Consider the following 26,368-nt stretch of genomic DNA (forward strand, 5'->3'; position numbering starts at 1 on the left):
CAAAGAAACAAGAGCTAGGTGAAAAATCTAGCACAGTACTAAACATGCATGCTTAACAGATCTTCAGAAACAACTAAACATTTGTCTGGAAGCAAAGACAAAATTATTTGATAATACAAGCTGACTCAATGTGTTCAGAGCTTTTGCTCCCAGATTAAAAGATGAAAAAAAAAACAAGTTTTTGTAAAGTGGTAAAACAATGAAATTTTAAGATCTGTGCTAATGCATCAAATGTCACCATTTGATCCGATAAATGTTTCTGTTTTCTGAGGCAAATGGGCTCAGACTGCAGGGGTGGACTGGCCTATCTGGCATTCTGGCACTGTCCCGGTGGGCTGCTTAGCCAAGTGAGCTGCTTGCCCAGCTTGGGCCGACACTACTCCACAGTTGGTGATCTGCAGAACATTAGCTACATGGTAAGCTGAAGCTGACAGAGTTTTTCCAGGTGTTTTTAGCAAGAAAAACGCAATAGAGCGATGATGTCCCGCTGATCTCTGCCCGTGGAGAATGAGCTCATCTGGAAGGCCAGGGCTCCCGGTCGCAGCGGTCTGGCCCTGCTTGTAATTTAACAGTCCCAGTCCATATTAGATCTCACATTCGGCCTAGAGACGAGTCCGCGGGCGGTAACACCCCTCACCCCCACCGCTCTCCTGATGGGGAGGGCCGACATGAGGGCCGACGATTTGTAAAAATGCCAGGGCCGAATTTTGGTCCCAGTCCACCCCTGGCTCAGAGCCTATTTCAACACAGGAAAGTGTGAAATGACAGCAAACACTTGACCTAATCCAACGTTCTGCCCACTGAGGTGAAGTACTGCCGATCCTCAGACGTGATGACGAGAATCGACGGCTGTGTGATTAGAGTTTGAGTTACACCGGGTGTGGTGGCAAACAAATCACTGTGGCTGTCAGCAGATCAGCTGGCATACTGTAGAGTTTGGCAGCTCCTTAGCAACAGTGGTCTTTTGATTCATTGATTACTTCAACGGGATGAGGGAGTTTCAGTAGAACTTGTGACAGTTTGTAGATTTTTTTAACACTGCAGGCTAGAAATTTTGTCCCAACTAGAATTAAATCTATCTTCACCGATTGGTGTCCTGAGATCAGATCTTTTAGTGCTGAGGACAGCAGTGTAGGAGGTAACAAACTCACACGTAAAAATGGATACACTGATAACTTAGATAATACAACAGACATCATATACGTAGATGCGACATGAACTAGCTGCCTATCGGAGCTGACGTAACATCGGGCCACCATCTTGGATGAGTTCTCAATTGCCCCAGTTTAATTTTTCTTTCTACTGAGTTAAGTGTCCCCTTTAGGATGGGAAACGACTATATCTCACCCCTCTTTTCCCACCTTCTGGAAAATTTCCCATACTATGCTCATTCATGGAGACACCCCCACCCCCCACCCCCACTCACGGAGACCTGAGAATTATTATTCCAGCCTCCTTAAAAGTTGATGTTACTCAGTTTACAGAGATGTTTGACAGGGACAGTCAGATGTAGCTTCTGACGGTAAACAAGGAAACTGTATAAACATTTTTCCCAACAGGTAGGCTAAAAAAGTCACTAGTAATCCCATGTTATCTGCTTTTAAAAGCATGCAGTAGTTGTTGCAACCTTAGGGTGCACAAGAAAATGGGCATTGTTTGTCACGTGTTACTTCCCTTGCCCTTGTGCCTTGGGTTTTACCTTAACCCTCCCACCCTTTATGGGTGACCCCGCGAGGAAAGTTGACCTTTGAGCAGGATTGATGGTTTATCCCTTGAGGTCCACGTGGCAGGAGTGAGGTGGTGCTCACTCCTCACCCCTGCCACATGGACCCAAGGGATAAACCATCCACCTGCCTCTTGTTACCTGATTACCCATCCCTGTTTGTATAAGCTTTGCATGTTGCTAGTGTGTCGGTTCGGATTTCTTACATGTCAGTTTGTGTTACACCTGTCTACCCTGTCGTGTCTGTGCTCCTGACCAGTTAAGAGGAACCAAATGTCCATTACTGTTTTCCCTGGGTTGATTTACCTGCCTGAAGGATCCGCTCTTCCTCCCTCATCTTCCCTCCACATCGTGGCGTTGTTGCTCGCTCTGTGTTGACTCCGGTTTGGTTAGGAGAGCTATGAAACCCATCCCATATGCTGTTATGCTCTCCAGTGCCCTATGGCATGTCTACGCAGTCATGTCTATGGATAATACCAGTTTAGCCAATGGTGACAGCTGATGTGACTGATTCAGATTCGAATGACTTTTAGGCTGATGGTTTTAGACAGAATATTTATATTTTGAATTAGATGCACAAAAATGCCAAAACAATGACTACACATGTCTACAACACTAATAGACACTAATTTTTACCGTTTATCAGCAAAATAAATAAATAAATAAATAAAATAAACATTTTGGGGTTAACTTCCTCTTCAAGAGCACAAGTACAAAGAAAAAAACACACAAGAACTTCTCACAAAAAGAACATCTGGCTAAACTGTCATTTCTCAGAAACTGATTCCAGAGTGACTTCTGCTGCTCAAAGCAGGAACAGATGAATGTGACACTTGTTGTTCTAATAGAGCAGCTGGTCCTCGATCAGTAATCTATAGAGGGAAACTCTGGCACAAGACCAGCTGTGATTTACTCTTCTGGCACATTTAGGAGCTATGACTCAAAGCGACTGATTTGATGCTGCAGACTTGTTTATTTTAGTCACAGAAATTGCAAGAAACACGAGAGGGTTAGAAAAACACTGATCAGGAGAATGGATCTGAAATAACTGTTTCTATATCCCAGTCAGCATATGTAGGTGGGCCCCATATAGAATACATATGGTTAACTGGTTTTGTCCGTGGTTTCCATGGTAGCCCCATATGGGTTTGCCCACATAGATGTTAACGGACCCTACAAAGGTTTTCAGAGGTACCCAGATGGTTTGACTCACACATGAGCCCATTAAAATCTTTGTAGGTGAACTCCTGTGGGGCCACCATGGAAACCACGGACAAAACCAATTGGGACCCATTTTGTTAGCCCGTATGTATTCCTATATGAGACCCACCAAAATATGAAACTTTAGTTATTTAACTTCAATAACTTCATTTGTTGTAGCTCCTTCTACTTCATTTGTTTTTCATGTCACACTTAACACGTGTCACAGATGCTCACCCAAACCGTATTGAAACCATCATGTTCATACCATCACAGGAAGAAACATGTCTTTTTGATGTAAAACATTTGAATAATAATAATAATAATAATACATCAAACTTATATGGCGCTTTTTAGGACACTCAATGACACTTGCATGCACTCTCACTTTCACACACTGCTAGTGATGGTAAGCTACTTGTAGCCACAGCCGCCCTAGGGCGGTCTGACAGAGGCGAGGCTGCTATTTGGTGCCGTCGGCCCCTCTGACCACCATCAACACAGGCAAGTTGGGTCAAGTGTCTTGCCCAAGGACACAACAGAAGAATACCCCTGGTGGGAGCTGGAATCGGACCCATGACCCTCCTATCATGAGGCAACCTGCTCTACCTCCTGAGCTACTTTTGCCCCGTTGTTTTAATCAAAACTTGCATGTAATTTACAAACTCATAGCAGATGGAATAGCTCATTTCTTGAAATGGTTAAGCTGAGATAGGTTTTAAATGACTCGATCTTGCAGTTCTTGGAGGACGTCAGCGTCTTCGCCACATAATCTCCAGACATAGTCTCTATTTATAAATGTGCATTATTTTTATCACCTTAAGACACATGAACATTAAATACAGACATTTACAGCACACAAAGAGAGTGACCAAACAGACACTCATGCATTGTTTTTCCTCGTTAAAAATGTTATTTTCCTGCTCTAAATTGACAAAATGATCAATGAGCCAATCCATTCACAGTGTTTGTTTGCTGAGTTTGCAGGTAGATCTGCAGTAATTGGACAGTAAACAGCCTCATAAATATATTGATCTTCCAGTAGGGAAGTAAAATGAAAATCAGGTTTTTTACTCCTTTTGTCCTTGCTTCCCCTGTCTTCAATTGCCATTGTTTAAAATCTTCCTTATCTGCAAATGTTTGCATTAACACATTTTATTAGCAAAATATCTCATGAGCTACTGGATGCAATCAGTTGAAATCTACAAAGGATTGACCTTTGGACTCAGCCCAACTCCAGGTGGCCTCCGTAGCCTACGGACTTTGTAAAGCTCACCTTTGGCTGTAAGGCAAGGCAGCTTTATTTGTATAGCAGATTTCATACACATGGGCAATTCAATGTGCTTTCCATTGGCAAGAGTAGCAAGAACATTAAAATCAACGTGACAGAAAATACAATTAAAAGAAACTAAAGTAAAGTTAAAGGGTGAGCAGTTACAGTGCAGAAGGTGCAGCATAAGAACAGTCCTCCATTTTGATTTAAAAGTTACTAGAATCGGGTCACATTTGAGGTCATGAGGAGGCTGATTCCATCTGTGCGCAGCATAGTAGCTAAAAGCAGATTCACCCTGTTTGGTTCTGACCCGGGTTCTACCAGCTGAACGCTTCCTACGGATCTCAGAGCCCTGCTGGGCGTATATTCAGGAATGAGATCTGACATTAACTCTGGCCTCATGCCCTTGAGTGATTTATAAACAGTAGAAGCACTTTCACATCAGTTCTGTAGTTTACTGGTATCCAGTGTAGAGATTTATGAATAGGAGTTATGTTTTCTGTTCTTTTGGTTCATTTTAAGACTCTAGCAGTGGCATTCTGAATAAGCTGCAGTTGCTTCACAGCTTTTTTTGTGGACCATTGCAATCGTCCTTAATCAGTGCAGCCTCAGGGCTGTGGTGTTGTCTAAAACCTGACTGGAATCTATCTAGCAGGTTGTTTGTTAATATATTTGTTAATAAAATATTTGTTCAGCTGGATCATAACAGCATTACTTGGTTATTTATTGAACACAGCAAAGGAGTTGTTTTCACCTTGTTTTTTGACGTTTTGACTAACACAGTAGCCTTCGTCAGAGCTTTGCTGCTGTTGGTGGCGTCACTTCCTTCTCCGTTTGCCAGCTGGTAGCATTGCCCTCTGCTGACTGCTACCCTACTTCAGGTGACTAATCAACCTTAGCAAACACTAAAGTGGCAACAACAAAAGTTTGCAATATTGTTTGAGGTATACCTAGTTTACTGCTGATATATTGAATTGAAAATAAAGGTCCATAAAGTTATGTCCAAGATTTGACCAATGCAGCTAACTCCGTTCTTTCTAAAAGGCTGTTGGAAGGCATCATTTCAAACCAAACTTGGACTTTTAATTTGATAAGAAACAGGTTCTTGTAAAGAATTACGTCACAGCCGTATTACGCAGGTAGCTGCATCATCAGCTAAAACCATACATGTTTATTTTTAAGCAAACTGTTAGTGGAACTAATTAAAACAAGAAATGATGACATCTATCTCACGTGGATCACGTTTTGCGGCTTTATTTGTCATTGTAATAACATCCACTTGTTACCCATTCATGTCATCTATATTTGCCTCTCTGTGTGTGTGAGTGTGTGTGTGTGTGTGTTCTCTGCGCGTGCGTCTTTGGTGTGAGCACTCCTGCTGCTCGCCTGCATGGTGACACGCAGAAGCAGCCTGCAGACTGAGTCAGGCTGGGCAGACAGAGGAATGCACGGACCTGGACCGGAGCTCTGAGGAACAGATGGACCGGAGGGAGATGGGAAATTAAACCTGAGTCTTTCATCTGAAGTTTTTACTCAGCGAGCAGCAGAGGAAATAGAGCTCCATGAGTGGGAAAACAAAAGGCAAAGAGGAGAGGGATCATGCCACCAAAGGTCAGTGATGAACCTGCATCAGAAAGAGCTTTGAACCTGATGCGTTTCCTGCAAACTGAAAAGAAAAATGCCTGATAAAGCTGCAGAGATCAGCATGGTTGTCACTTAAAAGTAGTAATAATATATCAATGAGGTGTTAAACCAAAGATTTATCTTTCTCTATATGCTTTTCCTGCACCAGTGTTGCAGCTTTTTACAACGAGCTCGCGACAGAGTTTGCTCAACCTATAATTTCTCTTTAAATTGTTTAATTTATTCAGTTAAATGGTTCGACTCGCAGATCTTATTTCTGTCAGAATATCAACCCACAATGGAAACTGGGAAACTATCATTACCATGGAAACAAAAGGGAGTCACCCACAAGCTGAGCTGATCATCCATAAGTACAGTAATGTGGATGAACCACATGTTAAATGTGATGAATGAGACATCTATTATTTCCATGCTTGTATCACGTTCCACCAGTTGCAGTGATCTTTAAAAGTTAATATACTGCTCCTAAAAAAATTAATAATAACACAAGAGAAGGGTGATTTAGAGATGTCTGCACTCAAATGTCAGCAAGCTGAACTGATTAATTTCTTGATGGCAAACACCATACTTGCTGCATCCTTGTACGGTAAGACAAAGTATAACTTCAACAAATATCAGCCTCAAAAATAACTAAATTAACTCATTTAAGTGTCTTGTTTCTTTTCTCAGGCTTATTTGAGTTTCATGGGACCAATTATGTTTAGAAGAAATAATTAATAATACATTATAGTTACAGAAATGAGTCAATATCATTTAAGTTTTAAATTGATCAGTGACTTATTAACCTTTAATAATTAATAAAGAGAACAGAATTCAAAGCATTCATTCTCCATCATGATCCATTATGTGATGAGGACATCTAGTGGTTAGTCACTTAAAAGCCAGCAGCAGCTGGTGCGTGTGTGTGTGTGTGTGTGTGTGTGTGTGTGTGTGTGTGTGTGTGTGTGTGTGTGTGTGTGTGTGTGTGTGTGTGTGTTGGCCTCCAGCCCAGACTCATGGCCTGGATTTTATTTGATCTTTTAAGCCAAAATACAGATGTTGGCATCACTGATGTTGAAAAAAACAAATACATTTCTAGAAAAAGTTGCTGATTGAGAATTCAAAATAGCTCAAATAAAAAAAGAACTAAACTCAATTGACCCGATCCATAAAGGCACATAGTGCATTATTACATCAATAGTTCATGCAACAAACATTAAACATCTGGCGTGGGAGTAGAAGATGTGAAAAACCCTGAAGAGAGACACAGATATGGCAGAGAGGCTTCCTTGGATAACTTTTAGCCTCTCAGATTTTCTAAGAAGCTGCTGAGTTTGCAGATCCTTCAGCAACATCCTGTTTTCTCTGCCTTCAACATTTTTTATGTTCTTTTGGACTGCAGCATACGCAGCAGCAGGCGCTCTCCTGTCACTGTAGTCTTAACATATAATAGGGCTGCTGCTTTCTCAGTTCTGATCAAATGAAGATCACCTCACAGGCTGCTGAAGCACAGAAACAAGGCCAGAGGGTGTGTGATTATTTATTATAGCACTGTGCTGAAATGGGAGGTTTATGGATTTGTTTGTTTTGTTTGATTCACTTCTGAAATATTTTAATCCCTATCTGAATAACCGGATATTTAAATGTAGTCATACATTTTTATCGGCAAATTCTTACAGTTAAAATGTAAGTTTTAATTTCTTTACCAATAAACACAATGTTTATCTTAATTATATTAATGCATGCATGGCTTTGTTTATGTCACTTGATTTAAGAAAATGTGCAAAAGTTTTACTTTTCTAATCCTTAAAAAATGTATTGTTTGTAAGACAACGTTCCTGTTGTAATTCAGTCCGGTTTGACCACTTTATAATATTTTCCAAAACAAACTATTTCACTAACTTTCTCAAGGTTTTAATTTTTTTTATTTAACCCTTTTCACTTATTTTCAGTTAGGTCTTCCTGATCATTACAATAAACTGTGTAGTGTGTTAAAGAGAATCTTTGAAAGTGCACAAATCAGTGTGTTGCATCTTTCCAAAAAGCTTTTAATTTAATCTTTAAGTGAATATATATATATATATATATATATATATATATATATATATATATATATATATATATATATATATATATATATATATATAAATATATATATATATGTGTGTGTGTGTGTGTGTGTGTGTCAATCACATTCCTCCACTAAGTTGCAACAACCTTGTTCTTGCCCAAGAAGTCAGCTCAATTGCAAGAACAAGATCTGGGCAAAAACAGCTATGCCCTGCCATTAATCAGATACCCCGCAGGAATAAAAAGCTGGCCAAAGGAAGAAATACAGACCACAGATGTTAAGCACAAAAGGGTTCCATCCCAGGTCCAGCACCCTGAGACTGAACGCTAGCCGTAAGAAGGAGGCCGAGGACTACTGCCACCACTGCCCAGGATGAAACATCCAAGATCCATTAGTACATCAACAATAAGGCCCCAACCGATGACATGCTCAGTGAACGTCTCAGACAACAGCGAACAGAGGAGACACTGGAAATACCATCGTGGGACGACAAACCCTTACATGGAATGTACCACTGACAGATAACTGAAGTGGTGATATCAAGAAATCCTTGTAATGGTTAGAAAGAGCTGGTCTGAAGGACAGCAGAGAGACACTCATCATGGCAGCACAGGAACAGGCCCTGATCACCAGAGCCACAGAGGCCAAGATCTACCACACCAGACAAGACCCAAGGTGTAGGCTATGCAAAGAGGTCCCTGAGACAATCCACCACACAACTGCAGGGTGTAAGATGCTGGTAGGAAAAGCATACACAAAATGCCATGACTAAGTGGCTGGTTGTACAGAAACATTTGTGCAGAGTATGGACTGGAGGCCCCAAGGTCAAAGTGGGAAACACCCCTTAAGGTGGTAGAGAGCTTCTGTGGGACGTCCAGATCCAGACTGACAAAATGGTGATGGTGAACCAACCGAACATTGTGGTGGTGGACAAACAACAGAGGACAGCTGTTGTGGTTGATGTGGCAATACCAAGTGATGGCAGGATCAGGAAAAAGGAACACGAGTAACTAGAGAAGTACCAGGGCCTCAAAGAACTTGAGAAAGCCTGGAGAGTGAAGTCATGGGTGGTGCCCATGGTCATCAGGGCACTCGGGGCAGTAACCCCCAGACTGGAGGAGTGGATAAAACAGATCCCAGGAAAAACATCAGAGATCTCAGTCCAGAAAAGTGCAGTTCTAGGAACAGCTAAGATAGTGCAGAACCCTCAAGCTCCCAGGCCTCTGGTAGAGGACCCAAGCTTGGAAGGATGAGACCACCCGCGTAGGGTGGTCTCATACATATAAACATATAGACACCCCCCCCCACACACACACACCCACACCCACACACACACACACACACACACACACATATATATATATATATATATATATATATATATATATATATATATATATATATATATATATATATATATATATGTCTGCATTTGGAGAATCCTTAGTGGTCCTTTCTCACATTCATCCCTCTCACACACACAACATCACAGAGAAAACACAAATCCTGTCAATAGATCCTTGGATTTGGAAATGGCCGGCTGGCTCCCTTCCCTCTCTTACAGTGCCAGATCAGCGGGGTCTGGAGATGAATCATTGATGACCAGTTCCAACAGCCTAATGGCCTATAATGTTCCGTAATGATCCCCCGTCAACGCCACGTGCACGCTCTTAATGGATCCAATACCATTGGGGGTTCTGTGGTTTGGACTTTGATGTCTTGGCCTCTTTTTTTGTGGAGCAGCTCACAACAGGAAGTGCAAAATGCCATGAGCACAGAGCTGCGGAGCTCCACGGGCGCAGCATGGCTTTCCCTCTTCGGCGATCAACTTCAGGTAAGGCCAGAAGGAAAACCTTTAATGGGCCACTTGGAAAAACGGAGTCCCAGAACTCAGGACTCCTTTCATATTGTGATGTTTTAATCTGCTTGGAGACTAAGACGTATCATTGTTGTAGAGAATAAGTGCAGAAAGTCCTCTGATGGCAGTTTTAGGAATAACTGTGACTTATTGGGATTTTTGAGACACACACATTTCAGTTGATCAAATGTATTTAAACCAGTATAGGATTTTAATAGAAATAAGGTGAAATAAGTATTTTTTTTTACTCTGTGAGAACTTAAAGCACTGTCCCTGGTGCTGAAAACAGCTCAGGACGCACCCTTCAGTATGAGCGTGGACGCTGGAAAAGCTCTTGATGGGCTTTTAAGAAACTCTCGGATATTGAATTATCTGATAATGTAGACTGTGGATATGTTTTTGTTTTTTCCTCAGCCTGAAGAACAAATCTATACTTTATGCATGAGTCTGTGCCTATTACACTGAACTAACAACAGACTAAGGAGTAAACGGATAATATTTCATGGATTAACTTGGTCAAGTAATAATTTTTTTCATAACAAAACTGACCAATAAATAATATTACTTTTACCCAAGAAAAACTGAAATAGTGCTAGACAGGATTTAAATTAATAATTTAATGCATCAGTGGATGTTCAGATCACGTTCAAGTTTAAATCACACGTCATTTAGAGGTCAGTGTTTTGAATATTTTGTCATTTCAGCAGCACAAACATGTTCCTTAGGAGGCAGAGCAGGTTGTCCAGGAATCAGAAGGTTGTGGGTTTGATCCCGGCTCCCGCCTGAGAATGCTACTGTTGTGTCCTTGGGCAAGACACTTAACCTGCCTGCTGGTGGCGCCTGTCTCTGACAGCCTAGCTTCTGTCAATGCACCACAAGTTAGCCTAGTGAACTAGACCAAATTCTTGCTTTGCAAAGAATGGTCTAGGCATGCTCCATTGGAACTTCAGCAGCTCCTACCAGGACTCTGGCTAGCCAATCACAGCTCTCTAGAGGGGTTTCAAACACATAAAGAGCTGTGATTGGTCCATAATGGTGGGCCAATCATAGTGCTCTATCTGCTTAGCGAACAAATCACAGAGCTTTATTGGCTTTGTGAGCCAATCAGGGCACTCTATATGCCTGGTGGGTGAGATGATGCAACAGAGTGAAACAAGAGAATGTCACATTCATTGTCCAGTGGAATGCGGAGATCATTTGAAAGACAACGGTAGAACCCGCCCCACAACCGAGAGCCGTCAATGGAACGTGGCCAGACTAAATAATACATTTATTTAGTCTGGCTTGCCAGGCTACCACAAGGCAGCTGCGGGTACATTGTTGCTCATCACCATCAACGTGAATGTGTGTGTGTGAATGGGTGAATGACTAATTGTGTTATGAAGCTCCTTCGGGGGGTTGTAGGGGTTGTTTAACATGCAGGCTAAACACAAAAATAGTCTTCTACCACGATTTCCTGCATCAGTCGACGATGGAACAGAAAAAGATCAGAAGAGCCATTCAGATTTACGTCACATTAAAGAAATTGCATCCGCCTTTCACCCTTCTTGACTCACAACGAGGAAGACAGTTGTTGGTTTAGCGCCCAGGAAAGAGCTTGTTTCAGCTAGTAGAAGCTAACCATTAACATTAGCAACTCTACCGCACAGCATAACTCCTTCAGGCTTGTGTTATTTATGGAGATAAAACATCAACATTGCAGAACAAACTGAGTCAGAGGTAGAATCGTGTTGCTGTTATCCAGTCAGAGGTGAGATATCCACATATCAGGAAATGACTCCGAATTCTGCTGTATTCTGCTCGCCTCTTCTCTGACTCACTTCTAGCTCCCGAAACAGGAGCACCAGAGCTTTCTTCTCTGAGATCGACTACTAAGACAGTCATTTATACTAGAGACCACTGCAAATGTCTTTTTACTCATTCATTCAACAGAATGAGCTACTTATTGACCCAATTACTGTTTTGTTATTTTGATTAACCATTTATCAAAACCAGACTCATCAGCATCAACTCTGGAGTTATCTATTCTTCTGTGTTGTCTAGCTGCTTGTTCATTGATCAGCCTATTGATTCACCTTTCTCCTGTTGCATCTCCCTCTGTCATCGGCTGAAAACAAAATTGATTGAGGTCCTCAGAGTCACCTTGCATCTGATTTGTTTACACTTCTCTTAATTTGTTCACCCCGTTGCTTGCAGGGTTAGGTCTTGCAGAAATGAATCAGGGATTTTGTAAATTAAAGATGACATCTGAAGATTTATTAGGAAATCTTATTATTAATCACAAACTTTTTTGTTTTAACTTCATGAGTAAAATAATCAACAACAGTTATCTGCTTTATGGTTCATTTGCACAGCTGATTTAGTAATTTTACCAATTTTTTGTAAGATTTTCACACCATTTTCCTCCAAAGAGCTTCTTCCACCCTGCACTGAATTTTCTGCTACCCGTAGGTTGTGACCTTGCATCTGAGTCTTTGTCCCTTCACTACCTCTTCATCTTCTTCTTCTGGGTTCCATTTACGGAGCTGTCATAGATGTATCTGGCTCTGACAGCTGTGCATCTGTTCTCCTGTGGGGGCCGCCGGTTGCCAGCAGACATACGTGAAGTGTCTGATTGCTGTTCTGTGTTTCCCTCCACTCTGGTGCCAATGCAAAAGGAAATGTCTAGAAAACGACACACCTCATCTAATCTGAAGTACTTTCTCTCTCTCTCTCTCTCTCTCTCTCTCTCTCTCTCTCTCTCTCTCTCTCTCTCTCTCTCTCTCTCTCTCTCTCTCTCTCTCTCTCTCTCTGTTATTCATCTTTCTTACAAGCTGCAGCCTTTCAGTAGTGAACCTCTGCACCAAGAAAAAAGAGATTAAAGGCCCCTCCTCCCTTCACTCTGATATTATCACCTCTTGGACTCTTTCTTTTTAACTTAACCAACTTGCAGTAAATCCCACCAGTTTTCACATTTTTATTTTATTTTTTGTTTCCTTAAAGTGATTTCTCATTGTGTTCTCACATCACGTCTTTTTACCCTCCTTCCTCTCATTCATTCATCACTCACTCTTATAATCCATCTTTTCAAAGCCCCCCACCCCCCCCACCCCCACCCCCCCCACACACACACCCTCCAGCTTCTCTTCCTGTCTCTCATTCTTGCTCATGGGCACATTCAATATCCTGCTTTCTCTCCCTTCCCCTCTTATCATCCCCCTCTCATTCATTCACACATCTGTCTTCTCTCTCTCTCTGTCTCTCTCTCTCTCTCTCTCTCTCTCTCTGTCTCTCTCTCTCTCTCTCTCTCTCTCTCTCTCTCTCTCTCATTTTGTTGTTTATTCGCCACCTCTGCCTCCCTCCCAATCATCCTGCCAATCACACATCAGCATTTCACAACATGTAAATATCATGCCACGTGGGGAGGTTGACAGGATCTTTGTATCCAAAACAGCACGGCTCAAACACACACACACACACACACACACACACACACACACACACACACACACACACACACACACACACACACACACACACACACACACACACACACACACACACACACACACACACACGTATCTCCGTCTGGGCGGGTAGGGGCTGCAGCAGATTTGTGAACGGCGCGGCTGCATCATCATGGTCCGCTTCTCGCCGCTCGAGACCCGAGTTGTTTCATTGATAAACATTCCGGTTGCTGCATTTCTGTCACGGAGCGCGTGGAGGAGGACCGGAGCATCTCCGGAGCAGCAGGAGAGGGAGCATCGGCTGCAGTGATGATGCGCATCAGCAGCACCCGGTGCCAGTGGAGAAGCTGTTGATTCACCACCCGGACCCCATCCACTCCCCCTCACTCTCTCTCTCTGGACGCTTAAGAGAATCACCTGAGGGGGAGTCGGGCAGCTTCTGAAACCCCCCACAACCCCCTCCCCTGGGGGATGGGAGGCGCTCTGCCACTGGAACATCTCTGGATCTGCTCGGACGCATCCGTGAGGCGCGCGGACGCACGGATGGAGGATTCTGGATGCTTAATGAAATCACGGAGATCTGCGAGCCTGCAGCCACCGGTGTGTGATGCGAACTGAGTCGTGGGTGGCGTAGTCCCCCTTTCTCCTCTCCTCTCCTTTCCTCCCCCCTCCCCCCATACCCCCACCTCTCCCCTTACCACGAACACTCCCTCTAACCGGGACGCACAGCCTTGTTTCACTCCATCGGGGTAAGCATGTCCCGGGCAGCGGCTATCGCCAGCTCCCTCATCCGCCAGAAGCGGCAGGCAAGGGAGCGGGAGAAGGCAAACGCCTGCCGCGGCAGCAGCAGCCCGAGCAACAGCAAAGGAGCCAACGAGAAGCCGAGCAAGCTGAATGTGTTCTCGCGGGTGAAGCTGTTTGGGTCGAGGAAGAAACGGAAGAGGAGGCGACCACCAGGTCTGAGGGATGAGGGAAGAGCAGTCAGAATATCACGGGGAACATCATAATCATCCTCTTTATCATCAGCATCATCATCACCAACACCATCTTCTCTTCATCACTAAGGACAGACTCACCATCACTTCATCATGTGTCACCCTTCAGGAACAGAGCTGTGTCTCATATTGGCCCTGCTGCTGTTCTTCATGTTAAACATCTGATGAGGGTTTGATAAGTTCATGTTGTCCCACAGCAGCAGGTGTCTGAGAAAGAAATCCCACTAAACGTCATCCTGGATTATCAGGGTGGAATTTCTCACATCAGTCATTATTCATGTGGTTAAAATATCCTCCATGGCAAGGAATGTTTATGTCCTCATCGTGTGTGTGTGTGTGTGTGTGTGCGTGTGTGTTTGTGTGTGTGTGTGTGTGTGTGTGTGTGTGTGTGTGTGTGTGTGTTTAACTTCCTCACCTGGAAGGTGAGGAGGTACATTGATTATAGCTTTTTATTTTAAATGCATCAGAATACCAAGCATGTGAAACTGGACCATTTAAAGCAATGCTTGAGGTTTTTGTGGCAGCAGAAAGATAAATCATCTAAGAAATCAAATGTTGAATTTACTTAACCAAGTTATGTCTACTGGTTCGACTACACCTAGTTTTAAAGTGTACTAAAATTTACTTTTAACCAGGAATGCTCAATATGCTTTTTTAAAAACCGATATCCGATATACTGATTTTATCGACTCTCAATTTCTGATACCAATATGAAGCAATACTGATAAATGTGGGGTCCCCCCTCATGAAAAATAAAATACTTTAGGTTACTAACATCACATATTTCCTATAAATTTCCTGTGCACAAGAAGAACTACTTCAAATGAAGTTAGTAATAGGAAAAGTGCCATATTCAGTTTCCCTCCAACAGCAGCTGAATCTCATTCTCCCTAAGTATTAGTTTTATTTTTCTGTAAACTGCAGTTTTGGGGATAAAACATTTACCAAGATCTCTTTGGTGTGTTCTTACGTTTAGTTTCCAATTCCATTTTTGGTTCCTTTTAAAACACAGGAAAGGTTTTTATTTGCCTTGCTGACGTACGTTTCGTTTGCCGACCGCAAAACATCCTCAGAGCTGACGCTGATGGTGGCGTCACTTTCTACTCCGTTTATCCGCGGGCAGCAGAGGACGTTGTCGCCCTCTGCTGCCCGCTCTCCCCTCTCCGATGATGGATAAACGGAGTAGGAAGTGACGCCACCATCAGCGTCAGCTCTGAGGATGTTTTGCAGTCGGCAAACGAAACGTACGTCAGCAAGGTGAAGAAAAACCTTTCCTGTGTTTTAAAAAGAACCAAAACTGGGATTTACAAAGATCTCCAGATAAAAAAGCAAACTTTGTGTGAAGATTTTTGTTATTGTTTTAGTTGTTTGTTAGCTGTCGAGCTACATTTAGCTACGTGCTGTGAGGACAGCGTACGTTCTCTACACAGGGAACATTTCGACTGCACAATTTGCCAAATAAACTAAAATATCTCAAATACTTTACATAAGAGCTGTAGCATGTATATTCCTCCAGGCACGAGGTTGGTAGAAGGACCTTAGTGTGACCAAATCGGTCCTGAGATGTCTCCTTGGGTCACTCGACATCGTGACGCTACAGAGCTGTCATAGTTTAACATTCTGTGAGAGAGGAGAATCAAGAGTATGGCATATAATATGTGTAAAATAAAAGATGTGTCACTTAAAGACCGAAAACCCATATTTTCATTTATTACGTTTTAATGCCAATATCAATCAACCAATCAATCAATCAATCAATCAATCAATCAATCAATCAATCAATCAATCAATCAATCAATCAATCAATCAAAGCTTTATTTATAAAGCGCCTTCCGCAACCCTGTCAGGAAGCCCAAGGCGCTGAAATATCAGCCGATATTAATGGTAGACCAATAATATCGAACATCAACACTTTTAACCGAACAGTTTACAATATGCTTTACATTTAATTAAGTAGATTTAGTGAAACAAGTTCACTTGACTTGGTTAATTAAAGTCAACATAAATTTTTTACAGTGTACATGTAAAAAAATACATATCATTTATTTGATTTAGACTATAGACGGGCATAGATTAATGGATTTCCTTCAGCAGTTCTCTTTTTTCCTGCCTCTCACAGTATATACACATACTTTTAAAAAATATATAACAGAAACCAAATTTGGTCCAAGAGGATGAAAGCAACAGTTTTCGGATAATCAGGAGTCACTTTAACAAAGACAAATAAAAATCTTCTTCCGCAGTGTTGATTTTACTCAAGCTGACTGCAATTTACTCAAATAGAGTAGAAAGTACTTTGAAAAAGAGTACATTTGGTTCCACGGACTCCTGCAGCCTGTTTGAAATTCTTCAAAATTTCACACAAATAAACAAACAAATGTTTCCTTGTCTTTTCCATTTCCTCCTCCCAGAGCCCCAGTTAAAGGGCATTGTGACCAGACTTTCCAGTCGCCAGGGCTTCCAGCTGCAGATGCAGCCTGACGGCACCATTGATGGAACCAAGGATGAAGACAGCACCTATGGTGAGCCTGTCTGCCATCTTTAAGGAAACCAGAACAATAACAATCTAAATGGTTTTCATTTGATTCGTTTTTCCAAAAAAACATTTGCTGCTGCAAGTCATCCTTTCCCCCGTTTTGATTAATCAGACACTCTTTGTGAGCTGTAGTTGAGTTTGGCTGTAAAACGTCAGGAAATGTTAGAAAGCATGAAGAGATCCGAAGGAGCTGAAGCAACTAATTTGTCTCATTTGTAAAGAAAATGGTTCAATTTGTCATCAGCAAAATTATTTTCACTCATTCAACAAGTCTCCATCTTTGGAGCCAATAAATCAATATTTGGTTTAAATAAATCCATCATTTTCCTAATATCCACTTACATTTCCTGTTTAATTCCTTGTTTTAATTAAAATAAGCAATTAATGAAGCAAAGTAAAAGATTAGAGGTTGTACCAACTTCCTATTTTAGTTCAAAACATGAAAGAAAACGTTAAAAAGACACACTTCAGTACAGGAGAGACTCGAACCATGTTTTCTTTATCGTACTTTGGGCTCACATTGCCTCAGGTGACGAAAGAATATTGGATTGTGTCAAAGGTTTGATCTCCAGCAAAGGGTGATTTAATTTACTACCTGTTAAATGCACTTGGAGGTTGGCATCCAACTCCAGTTAAATCCAATTTACTGATAAAGTTCAGTCTGTGGAAACAAATTTGACCTGGGGCATTTAATTCAGGTAGTCACTCAACAACATGTCAAGCGCTCATTTAATTAGCGAGATGGTGCGTCTCCTCCAAATGTCACGTGGCGACGCCATCCGAACAATATATCTGTGCTTTTGGCTCAAATGAATTGATTAAGCGTCAACACAAAACACAGGGCAGGGTTTTCTGTGCCCCTCATTTTAGACAAAAATAAAATACCGTGACATTTCTTTGCTGCTCTGCCTCGTTCTCAGGCTACAATATGAGATTAATTCCACTAATTCAATCCTCTTGTTTTCGCTCAGACGGCAATCACTCTTCTTCTCCTGCACAGCTGGTTTTCCTGCATCTCACATTCATTTCTGCAGCTTTTCAGGCCACTGGCTGTTAGGTTGAAAAGAAAAAAACACACTTACACACACATGTGGAAGTGTGTTCTTTAATTAAATGATTACGCCCGGTGTACATCATGTTAACGCCTACCCACATGAACTCCGTAACCCATGGCTGGGCTTGGATGGATAATCCCTGTAATCTTAGTCTCCAAACAACCACAGTCATTAAAAAGAACATGCTTGGCTGAATGACTGTAATTAAACAACAGCTTGAATCACAAAACTCGGAGGTATACTTATGTCCCACTTCTACAGCTTCTTATAGACCGCTGCAACTTCTCTGTTTGTGGATTCAAAATAAATAAAAATAAGAAATCTACATGAAAAACAAAATTAAAAGCAACTACCGAGGGGAAAGAGTGGAAACAGATTCCCAGTTGACCTATTTATCCACGTTCAGGGTAATTCATTAAAGTACGTGACGTTCTCTGTTAGCAACGTGTCCCGGTACCTAAAAGACAAAAGTCCCGTTTCCACTATTGAGATTTCCAGGTCATTTTACCATACCTTTGTGGCGTTTCACCGTTTTACCAGGCCAGCCAGAAAGGACCATGTTCTGGGCCATTTTACCCCCAACTGGAGTATTTACAGGGCTGGCCCAAGCATTTGTTGGGCCCTAAGCAGGTTTTTCTTTGGGGCCCCCCCCATACCAACCAGTCAACACCAGATAATTCATACTAGTCAACAATAATAACTGTGTTTGATTATATTTGGCATGTAATTTGACATTCATTTACTTGTAAAAATTTGCAATTAAACCAACTACAAATCTGACGTTGCATTTATGACATCACTGCAGAATCTCTTCTCCTCCAGCGTAGCTGCTACTTAGCACACGGCCAGATATACAGTGGCTTTCTCCACGTTTAAAGCTGCTTATTTTGTCCCAGAAGAAGGAATAGCAGCTCACTAAACTCACAGCCATTTCTTCTTCTTCTTCTTCTTCTTCTTCTTCTTCTTCTTCTTCTTCTTCTTCTTCTTCTTCTTCTTCTTCTTCTTCTTCTTCTTCTTCTTCTTCTTCTTCTCCGTATTTGGTATGATGACGTGAATTTAGAGAGACAAGCAGTTGGAATTCTCTTTTCACACAATACCTAAAATATCTTTTACCACCTGTTTAAAATAAGCACTTTCTTGGCATCAAAATGTGTCTTAAAAATGAACGGACATTATATGTTAAATCTATGGCATGCATCAAACGAGATCTGAAAATAACTTTTATTGCTTCATGGACTCCTGTTCACTTTTTGGACAGGCTAATAAAGGAGGTTTTGGGGTCTTGAAATCAAAGCCCATGTCCCGTGACAAATGCAGATAAAGCTAACTTCATACCAAATATTGATTTGTATCTTTGTACACATTTTGGTAAGACAGAAATAGAACAAAAAGTCCCGTAAAGCTGTTAAGGAATTTTCTGTTGTGATTTTTCACAGGAAATCGTTCAAATTAAAATCCTCACAGAAAATCTCCTGGTAGGTTTCTGTCTGTTCGTTGTATGTTCCCCTAGACCAGGGCCGGACCTGGCCTGGCCCGCGGGCCGCCCGCCTATTGAGTACCTCTGCCCTAGACAAAGAGTGCAAGAGTAAACAAGCTCTATGCACATTTATGTACATACAGGACAAATATTATATGTGTGTTTCTTTTCTGTGTGAATTCATGTATGAAGCCATGAAACTCTGTACTTCATATATTTATGTAGACTAGATGTTGCCTCTTGTATTGTTGCACTAACAATACACAGACCATTCTGAGCAGTTAACAGTTTTTAACAGAATTCAATCTGTTAATAGTGAAAACAAAGACTTTTAACTTCATTTAAATCTAAGATTAAGTTGAAATGCAGGGCTCTGCAGAGAAAACCTGCACGCTTTTATTCTGCGTGAGTTTTACATTTACACTTGCCACCAACGTAAACATTTTTGCAGACCAGTCACACCTCCCACTTAGTAACCACACTCTCCTACAGAAGCATCCCCCTCTTTAACAAGATTGCTGCAAATCCTGCAGAAACAGCTTAGAAAGGACTCAGAGAACATGACAGAGAATTAGGTGTTTTCTTAGCTTCCAGACTTCTCAGAATCCAATCTGATGACTTCCAAGGGGACCCATACACTGTAAGAAATAAAATGTTGAATTTACTGAAAGTTATGTCACCTACTTCCACTAAACCTAGTTGCGTAATGAGTGATATACATTGTTATATGCTGTTATGTTAAAAGTAAATGTTTATTACTATGAAAAATTTAGCAACTAGGTTTAGTGGAACCAATTGTCATAACTAAGTGAATTAAATTCAACTTTTAATTTCTTTGAGTGTCGGTAGGACATTGTAATGACCATTTAATGGTTTTACACTGCAAGTCTTTGTTGGTTAACAGAATTAGGGAGGGGGGTGGGGGTGAAAAGGAGTCGCATAAAACCTCATACAGGAACAATAATACCTAAAATAAATGTTTCAGTATTGTTTTTATTATCATTATTCAGTCAACACTTAATGTGTCATTGTGTGGTTTTGTCGTGTGTTGTTCAAAATTACTACTTGATAAGAATTAAGTAGCATGATAACGAGTAAATAATTATATAAATGAATAAATAAATAAATAAATAAGACATGGAATGTTAGGTGCATTTTTTTCTTTCATGTTGAATTGTTCCTGTTTGTTGTTTTGTTTTTGCGTGTCCGCCTGTTGTGTGTGGGGAATGAATTGAGACTATGTTTTGGTTACTTTCACATAAATGGATTAATTTTATGCGTTAAATAAATAAATAAACAAATATTAACTGAATTGTTGTTTGCCGATAATAAAACGTTTAACTTAGCCTAGCAAATAAACAAAAATCAACTGATTGTTAACAGGATTAAAATAACACCCAGTTGCTCCTCTAGGTTTTGGCTTAAAATGAGGAGGAAAAAGGAGCTGTGAACTCGGTGGTTTTGCCTCTTATTGCAAAAATGTTTACCAACCCATTTTTGTGTTGTTTACATTTAATAATTCCTACTGTTTTTCCATTGCATGTGTAATCCCGGGAGCTAAATTGCTTGTGAAGTTCAGGAGCCTTTGTGCCTGACTGAACATTTATAATAGCTTCTCTGGTGTGAAATGGAGGTGTCATTGTGTCTGTGATATTGATGAGGATCATTCTCTGTTTCCCCCGGTGCGAACGTCCATTTGTTTGCTCTCTGTGTGTGTGTGTGTGTGTGTGTGTGTGTGTGTGTGTGTGTGTGTGTGTGTGTGTGCGCAGCCGTGTTCAACCTGATCCCCGTTGGGCTTCGTGTGGTGGCCATCCAGGGCGTCCAGACCAAACTCTACCTAGCGATGAACAACGAAGGCTTCGTCTACACCTCTGTAGGTTGCCACGGAAAACTCGTGATCACAGCTATCATCATCACTACTGGCAAGCCATCATCAGGCTGAGTAATGGAGCAGAAACTTACAGTGAGAGTGGACTCATTATCATCACACCGACCCTAACTTCGGTGTAACTGCCTTGAGAGTCAGCTGACAGATTCGAATCCAGCCTAACTCATCCGTCCTCTGATTCCAGATAGTTTCTCGCCCTCATTCTGTTTATCTTCCTGACAGTCATCCTTTTGATGAAAACTCACACACACACACACACACACACACACACACACACACACACACACACACACACACACACACACACACACACACACACACACACACACACACACACACACACACACACACACACACACACACACACACTGGCCCTCTGCTTTCTTTTAATCAGGCAGAAAGTACCGCCGGCTGTTGGGTTTTGCTTTCAGCACCTTGTTTCAGCTCTTCAGCCCTGGTGGTGGGTGGTGTGGAAGCAATAACAAGAAGATCCAACAAAAACATCACGGACTTCCAGCAGTCTAAACAAATAAACCTGTGGTACCAGCAAATGAAAAACAGAAAAGGGGAAAAAAATTGAGAAAAAAACCCAGCAACTAACCACTGAGAAATAACTACAACGCTGCTACGCCTTTGCACGTACACCACCTTGGTATCTGCTCAATCTCTAGCTCTGGATGCTGTCTGCTGTTTTTTCTGAGTGCTGGCCTCTGTCACAACACTTCAATCACTTGCTCCATCTGCTAAGCTGATATTAAAAAGCAGAAAACATCAAAAATATTTATAAACACACAGCAGGCAAAGCAGAATGTCACCTCTATTCAAACACGGTTCGTTTGGAACTTCATCAGAATTCGCGCCGTGGTGACAAAGATCACCCTTTCTGTATCTTTCTGTTTCCCTCAGCAACCTGGACACCATCTTTCCCAGTGGGCTGGTTGGTATTCAAGGGAGTAGCTGGTTTCTATGGAGACGCAGGAATAAGGAAATGCAAATGTCAGCTGTCCTAAGTTGGTGTGGTTTATTCTTTTAGACTACCGGCTGGCCGAGATAATGAATCAAAGAGCAGACAGGCTGATTGATGAAGTGGAGGAATGATTGAGTGCTTTTTAGATTGGAGCTGCTGCTACAAACTCATATCTTCTGTAACCCTTCTCATCCTGCAGCTAACACCGCCTCACACACACACACACACCCACACACACCCCACCCCAACACTTGCCCCACTTCACTGCTTCCACTTAATTGCCTCCTTGTCACCTTTCTTTTGCCATTTGTCCTAATATGTGTCACGATTCCCACGCAGGAACACTTCACCCCGGAGTGTAAGTTTAAGGAGTCGGTGTTTGAGAACTACTACGTCACCTACTCCTCCATGATGTACCGGCAGCAGAACTCAGGCCGGGCTTGGTACCTGGGACTCAACAAGGACGGGGCAATCATGAAGGGGAACCACGTCAAGAAGAACAAGGCTGCTGCACACTTCATACCCAAACCACTCAAAGGTACGAAAACAGGACAGCAGTGATGAACTCACTTAGAATATACTTTTATGTTTATGGTGATGATGATATTGTTGCAATCCTGAGCATGCTGCAGCATCACTCGTCTCTTTCTGCTGTCTGCTAGAAGTCTGCAGTGTTTGGACAGCTGTTTGTACAAAAGTTTTTTTAATCAAAGAAACAGCTGTTTCCTTGTTTAAGACTAGCTGCACAATCTGGAGAGAGCAAGAGTTTTGTTTGCATCAAATGTTTTAGAACACGCCAAAAAGAAATCTAAAGTTAACATGTATCCAGTTTTATAAACAAAACACCCCCAAACACCTGATTTAATAAAGAAAACTAGCATTTTACAGACAATATGTATACTTCTATATCCAGACCTCATTTGTTATCCCTCCCACTATCTTTATGGGTGACCGCGAGGAAAGTTGACCATTGGGGTCCATGTGGCAGGGGTGAGGTGGTACTCACTCCTCACCCCTGCCACATGGACCCAAGGGATAAAACATCAATCCTCCTCAATGGTCAACTTTCCTCGCGGGGAGGATGCAAAAACTAGGGAAGAGTTTTGTGAGATCATGGAACAAGACTTCCGCACAGCTTTGAGGAGATTCTGGTCCACCATTGGGTGCCTCAGGAGAAGAAAGCAGTGCACTACCAATACTGTTTATAGTGTAGCATTCTGTTTATGGACAGGGATTCTAGGCACAGCCAAGGTAGTGAGGGGATCCGTTTTGGTGGCCTGATGATCAGGTCTCTGCTTTGTGTAGATGATGTGGTCCTGTTGGCTTCATCAGAATGTGATCTCTGGCTTTCGCTGGAGCGGTTTGCAGCTGAGTGTGAAGCAGCTCGGATGAGAATCAGCTCCTCTTATTCCGAGATCATGGTCTTGATTCAAAAAGGGTATAATGCCTGCTCTGTGAGAGGGATGAGGTCCTGCCCCAAGTGGAGGAGTTTAAGTATCTTTGGGTCTTGTTCACGAGTGAGGAAAAGATGGAGCGGGAGATTGATAGGTGGACTGGTGCTGTGTCTGCAGTGATGCGGGCGTTGTACCGATCTGTCGTGGAAGAGAGCTGAGCTGATGGATCTACGTTCCTACCCTCACCTATGGTCAAGAGCTTTGGGTAGTGACGGAAAGAACGAGATTGTGGATACGAGCGGCCAAAATGTGTTTCCTCCACAGGGTGTCTGGGCTCTCCCTTAGAGATAGGGTGAGAAGCTCATCCAGGAGGGGCTCGGAGTAGATCCGCTGCTCCTCCACAGTGAGAGGAACCAGATGAGGTGGCTCAAGCACCTGGTTAGGATGCTTCCTGGATGTCTCCTTGGTGAGGTTTTCCAGGCACGTGCAACCACGAAGAGACCCAAAGGAAGAACCAGGACACAATGATGGGACTGGGGAACACTTTTGGCTGCTTCCCCCACGACCCGGCCCCGATAAGTGGACAATAATTCATAGATGGATGGAAGGTCACATAGTCAAAGCTTTTTTGAAGTTACTTTGGTTTCTGTTGTGCAGCGCTTCATTTGGTCCTTGGGCCATGTGAAAGCGCTATATAAACAAAGTTTAGTAGTACTTTAAAAACTTAGGTACCCCAGCTTCAAACTGCTGATAATCACATGGATCGGACTGATTGTCACTTCATGGTTTGCATTACGACTTATTTAGTTTGATACTCACTTCAAGCTGCAGCTTCCAATGCAAGTGGTCCGAAAACCCACCTGACTGGCAAAACAGCAGATACACAAAGTTAGCTAGAGACAGATTCATTTCCCACAGGAATAAATGGACAGCTAAACAAAGCAGAGAGGGAGAGTGGATATTGGATTTAGATTCATTAAATGGATACAAACACGGCTTGAAACAAATGCTGTTGGTGTGTGAGCAGAACTAGTGTGGAGCTTAACAGTGTGTTACCGAGCAACTGTTTACTAATTGATTCTTTCTAATGAAACTGTGCTTTCTTTGTTAATTTCGTATATTATGCTAAATGATGTCAGGAGATTGCAGTGTACTGCTGTTAAATTCATGGGGGGATATAAATCAGGACCTGCTGTGTGCAGGATTAACCGCACTTATACTGATGGTGTGTGAATAGGACTTGAAGTGTAAAGTGCTTGGAGTGGTCGATAAGACTAGAAAAGGGTTTTGTAAATGCATTCCATTTATGAAGTCAAACCTGAGTGGTTCAGTAACTGAATTAATATTGTGTGTGTGTGTGTGTGTGTGTGTGTGTGTGTGTGTGTGTGTGTGTGTGTGTGTGTGTGTGTGTGTGTAGTGGCCATGTACAGGGAACCATCCCTCCATGACCTGACGGAGCTCTCACGTTCAAGCAGCGGCACACCAACCAAGAGCCGCAGCGCTTCAAACCTTCTCAACGGTGGCAGGAAGACGCCCAGCAACGATGACTTATCCTAGCCTCTCTACCCCTCACACACACAATTACACATCAACAGAAACACACACACACACACAAACACATGCAAACACACAGATCTCAGGCCTATATTCCCATGCATCACACTTGTGAGGGGTGGAACAAGGTGAGGAAACAAAAGGAAGACAGGAATGTGTTCTTCCACTCCACAAAGCCCACTGTGACTGACTGTGATGTAAATAAATCAAGGACAATCAATTAGTTTTATTTTTTTTGGCTCTGCTTTCCTGGTGAGCAGAGGGACTGGACCAGGGACTCTTCCCTCCATGAACTCTTCCTGCTAACCAGATACTACCAGGGAGAGAAATACATGAATAAGGGACAGAGACAGCTGGTCAGTCAGTCACACAGTGAGATCAACAGACTGTTACAGAGAACCAAAGAGTCAAGGTGTTAACTTACAAGTTACCGCTTTGAAAAGGCCAGAGGTCAGGAAGTTACAGGGAGCTACAGCCTGGAGGAATCTTTATTCTACAGTATGTTTACACAGAGCTCATGGGGTTAAGTCATATTTTCAAAAACAACAGAAATATTCCTCGTACATGCGAGGATTTACCATTCGTTTGCATGCAGGTGCGCCTGAGTGTGTGTGTGTGTGTGTGTGTGTGTGTGTGTGTGTGTGTGTGTGTGTGTGTGTGTGCAAGAGTGCTTGCTGTGTTTGCAATAGGTGTGTGTGTGTGTGTGCGCGCACATGCATGTGTCTTGGGGAGGGGGGGGGTTTTGCCTTTTTCAGATTCGTTGTATATCCGACAAACATCCCGAGGGCTTTAGCAGGTTACATATGAAGTTTACTGTATATGCTTCCATGCTTACTTCTTACAGCACTGCTGTTGTTTGCCTTTGCCTTTCTGTTCGTAGCTGTCGTCCCTTGCTGTTTGTTTATTTGTTTGTTTGTTTGTTGTTGCATGGAAGCTTGTGGACCTCTGCTCAGTAGCAGCATGCTGACGGTCTTTCCCCCCCTCCACCCTCTGGACCTTGGTGATACTGACCACAAAATCACTAGTGAGCCAACAGTGTGATACCAGAACACTAGTGAACCATTGTGAGGGTGTTAGGACACTACTGGACCAATAGTATTGCACCAGAACATGTGGTGTTGGACCAGATTGTTGGGTAACCAATGGGAGCACAGATTAACTTAATATTTTGGGTCCTGCAGTGGACAAACTAAAAATGCACTAAATAAACTCTTTGTAAAGAAGTGAATCGACTGACTCGATTATTTATTGACACATCTTCTGAAGATTCAGATGACAAATGAAGTCAGATTAAGGTTCATAGTTTTC

The 26,368-nt window shown here is 42.2% G+C and overlaps 1 protein-coding gene across 3 annotated transcripts; it reads left to right on the forward strand.

Annotated features, from left to right (window-relative positions):
• The first annotated feature begins 5,605 nt into the window (after window positions 1-5,605).
• Window positions 5,606-26,288, forward strand: fgf13b (fibroblast growth factor 13b). 3 transcript variants are annotated; one of them, XM_015961369.3, is made up of 5 exons: window positions 5,606-5,807; window positions 16,601-16,711; window positions 21,027-21,130; window positions 22,452-22,650; window positions 24,924-26,288. In XM_015961369.3, the coding sequence occupies exons 1-5, from the start codon at window positions 5,759-5,761 to the stop codon at window positions 25,061-25,063; spliced, it is 603 nt and encodes a 200-aa protein (XP_015816855.1). In that variant the 5' UTR covers window positions 5,606-5,758; the 3' UTR covers window positions 25,064-26,288. The 3 variants fall into 3 exon arrangements, with proteins under 3 accessions (XP_015816855.1, XP_054587078.1, XP_015816854.1); XM_054731103.2 differs by lacking the exon at window positions 5,606-5,807 and adding an exon at window positions 9,633-9,724; XM_015961368.3 differs by lacking the exon at window positions 5,606-5,807 and adding an exon at window positions 13,170-14,151.
• The last annotated feature ends 80 nt before the right edge of the window (window positions 26,289-26,368 follow it).

Source organism: Nothobranchius furzeri, chromosome 10 (genome assembly GCF_043380555.1).
Source record: "Nothobranchius furzeri strain GRZ-AD chromosome 10, NfurGRZ-RIMD1, whole genome shotgun sequence".
NCBI lineage: Eukaryota > Metazoa > Chordata > Actinopteri > Cyprinodontiformes > Nothobranchiidae > Nothobranchius > Nothobranchius furzeri.

Coding starts and splice junctions, on each gene's coding strand:
- fgf13b (XM_015961368.3), top strand. CDS start 13,950: ATGTCCCGGGCAGCGGCTATCGCCAGCTCCCTCATCCGCCAGAAGCGG. Junction 14,152..16,600: donor GAAGAGGAGGCGACCACCAG/GTCTGAGGGATG, acceptor TCCTCCTCCCAG/AGCCCCAGTTAAAGGGCATT. Junction 16,712..21,026: donor GGATGAAGACAGCACCTATG/GTGAGCCTGTCT, acceptor GTGTGTGCGCAG/CCGTGTTCAACCTGATCCCC.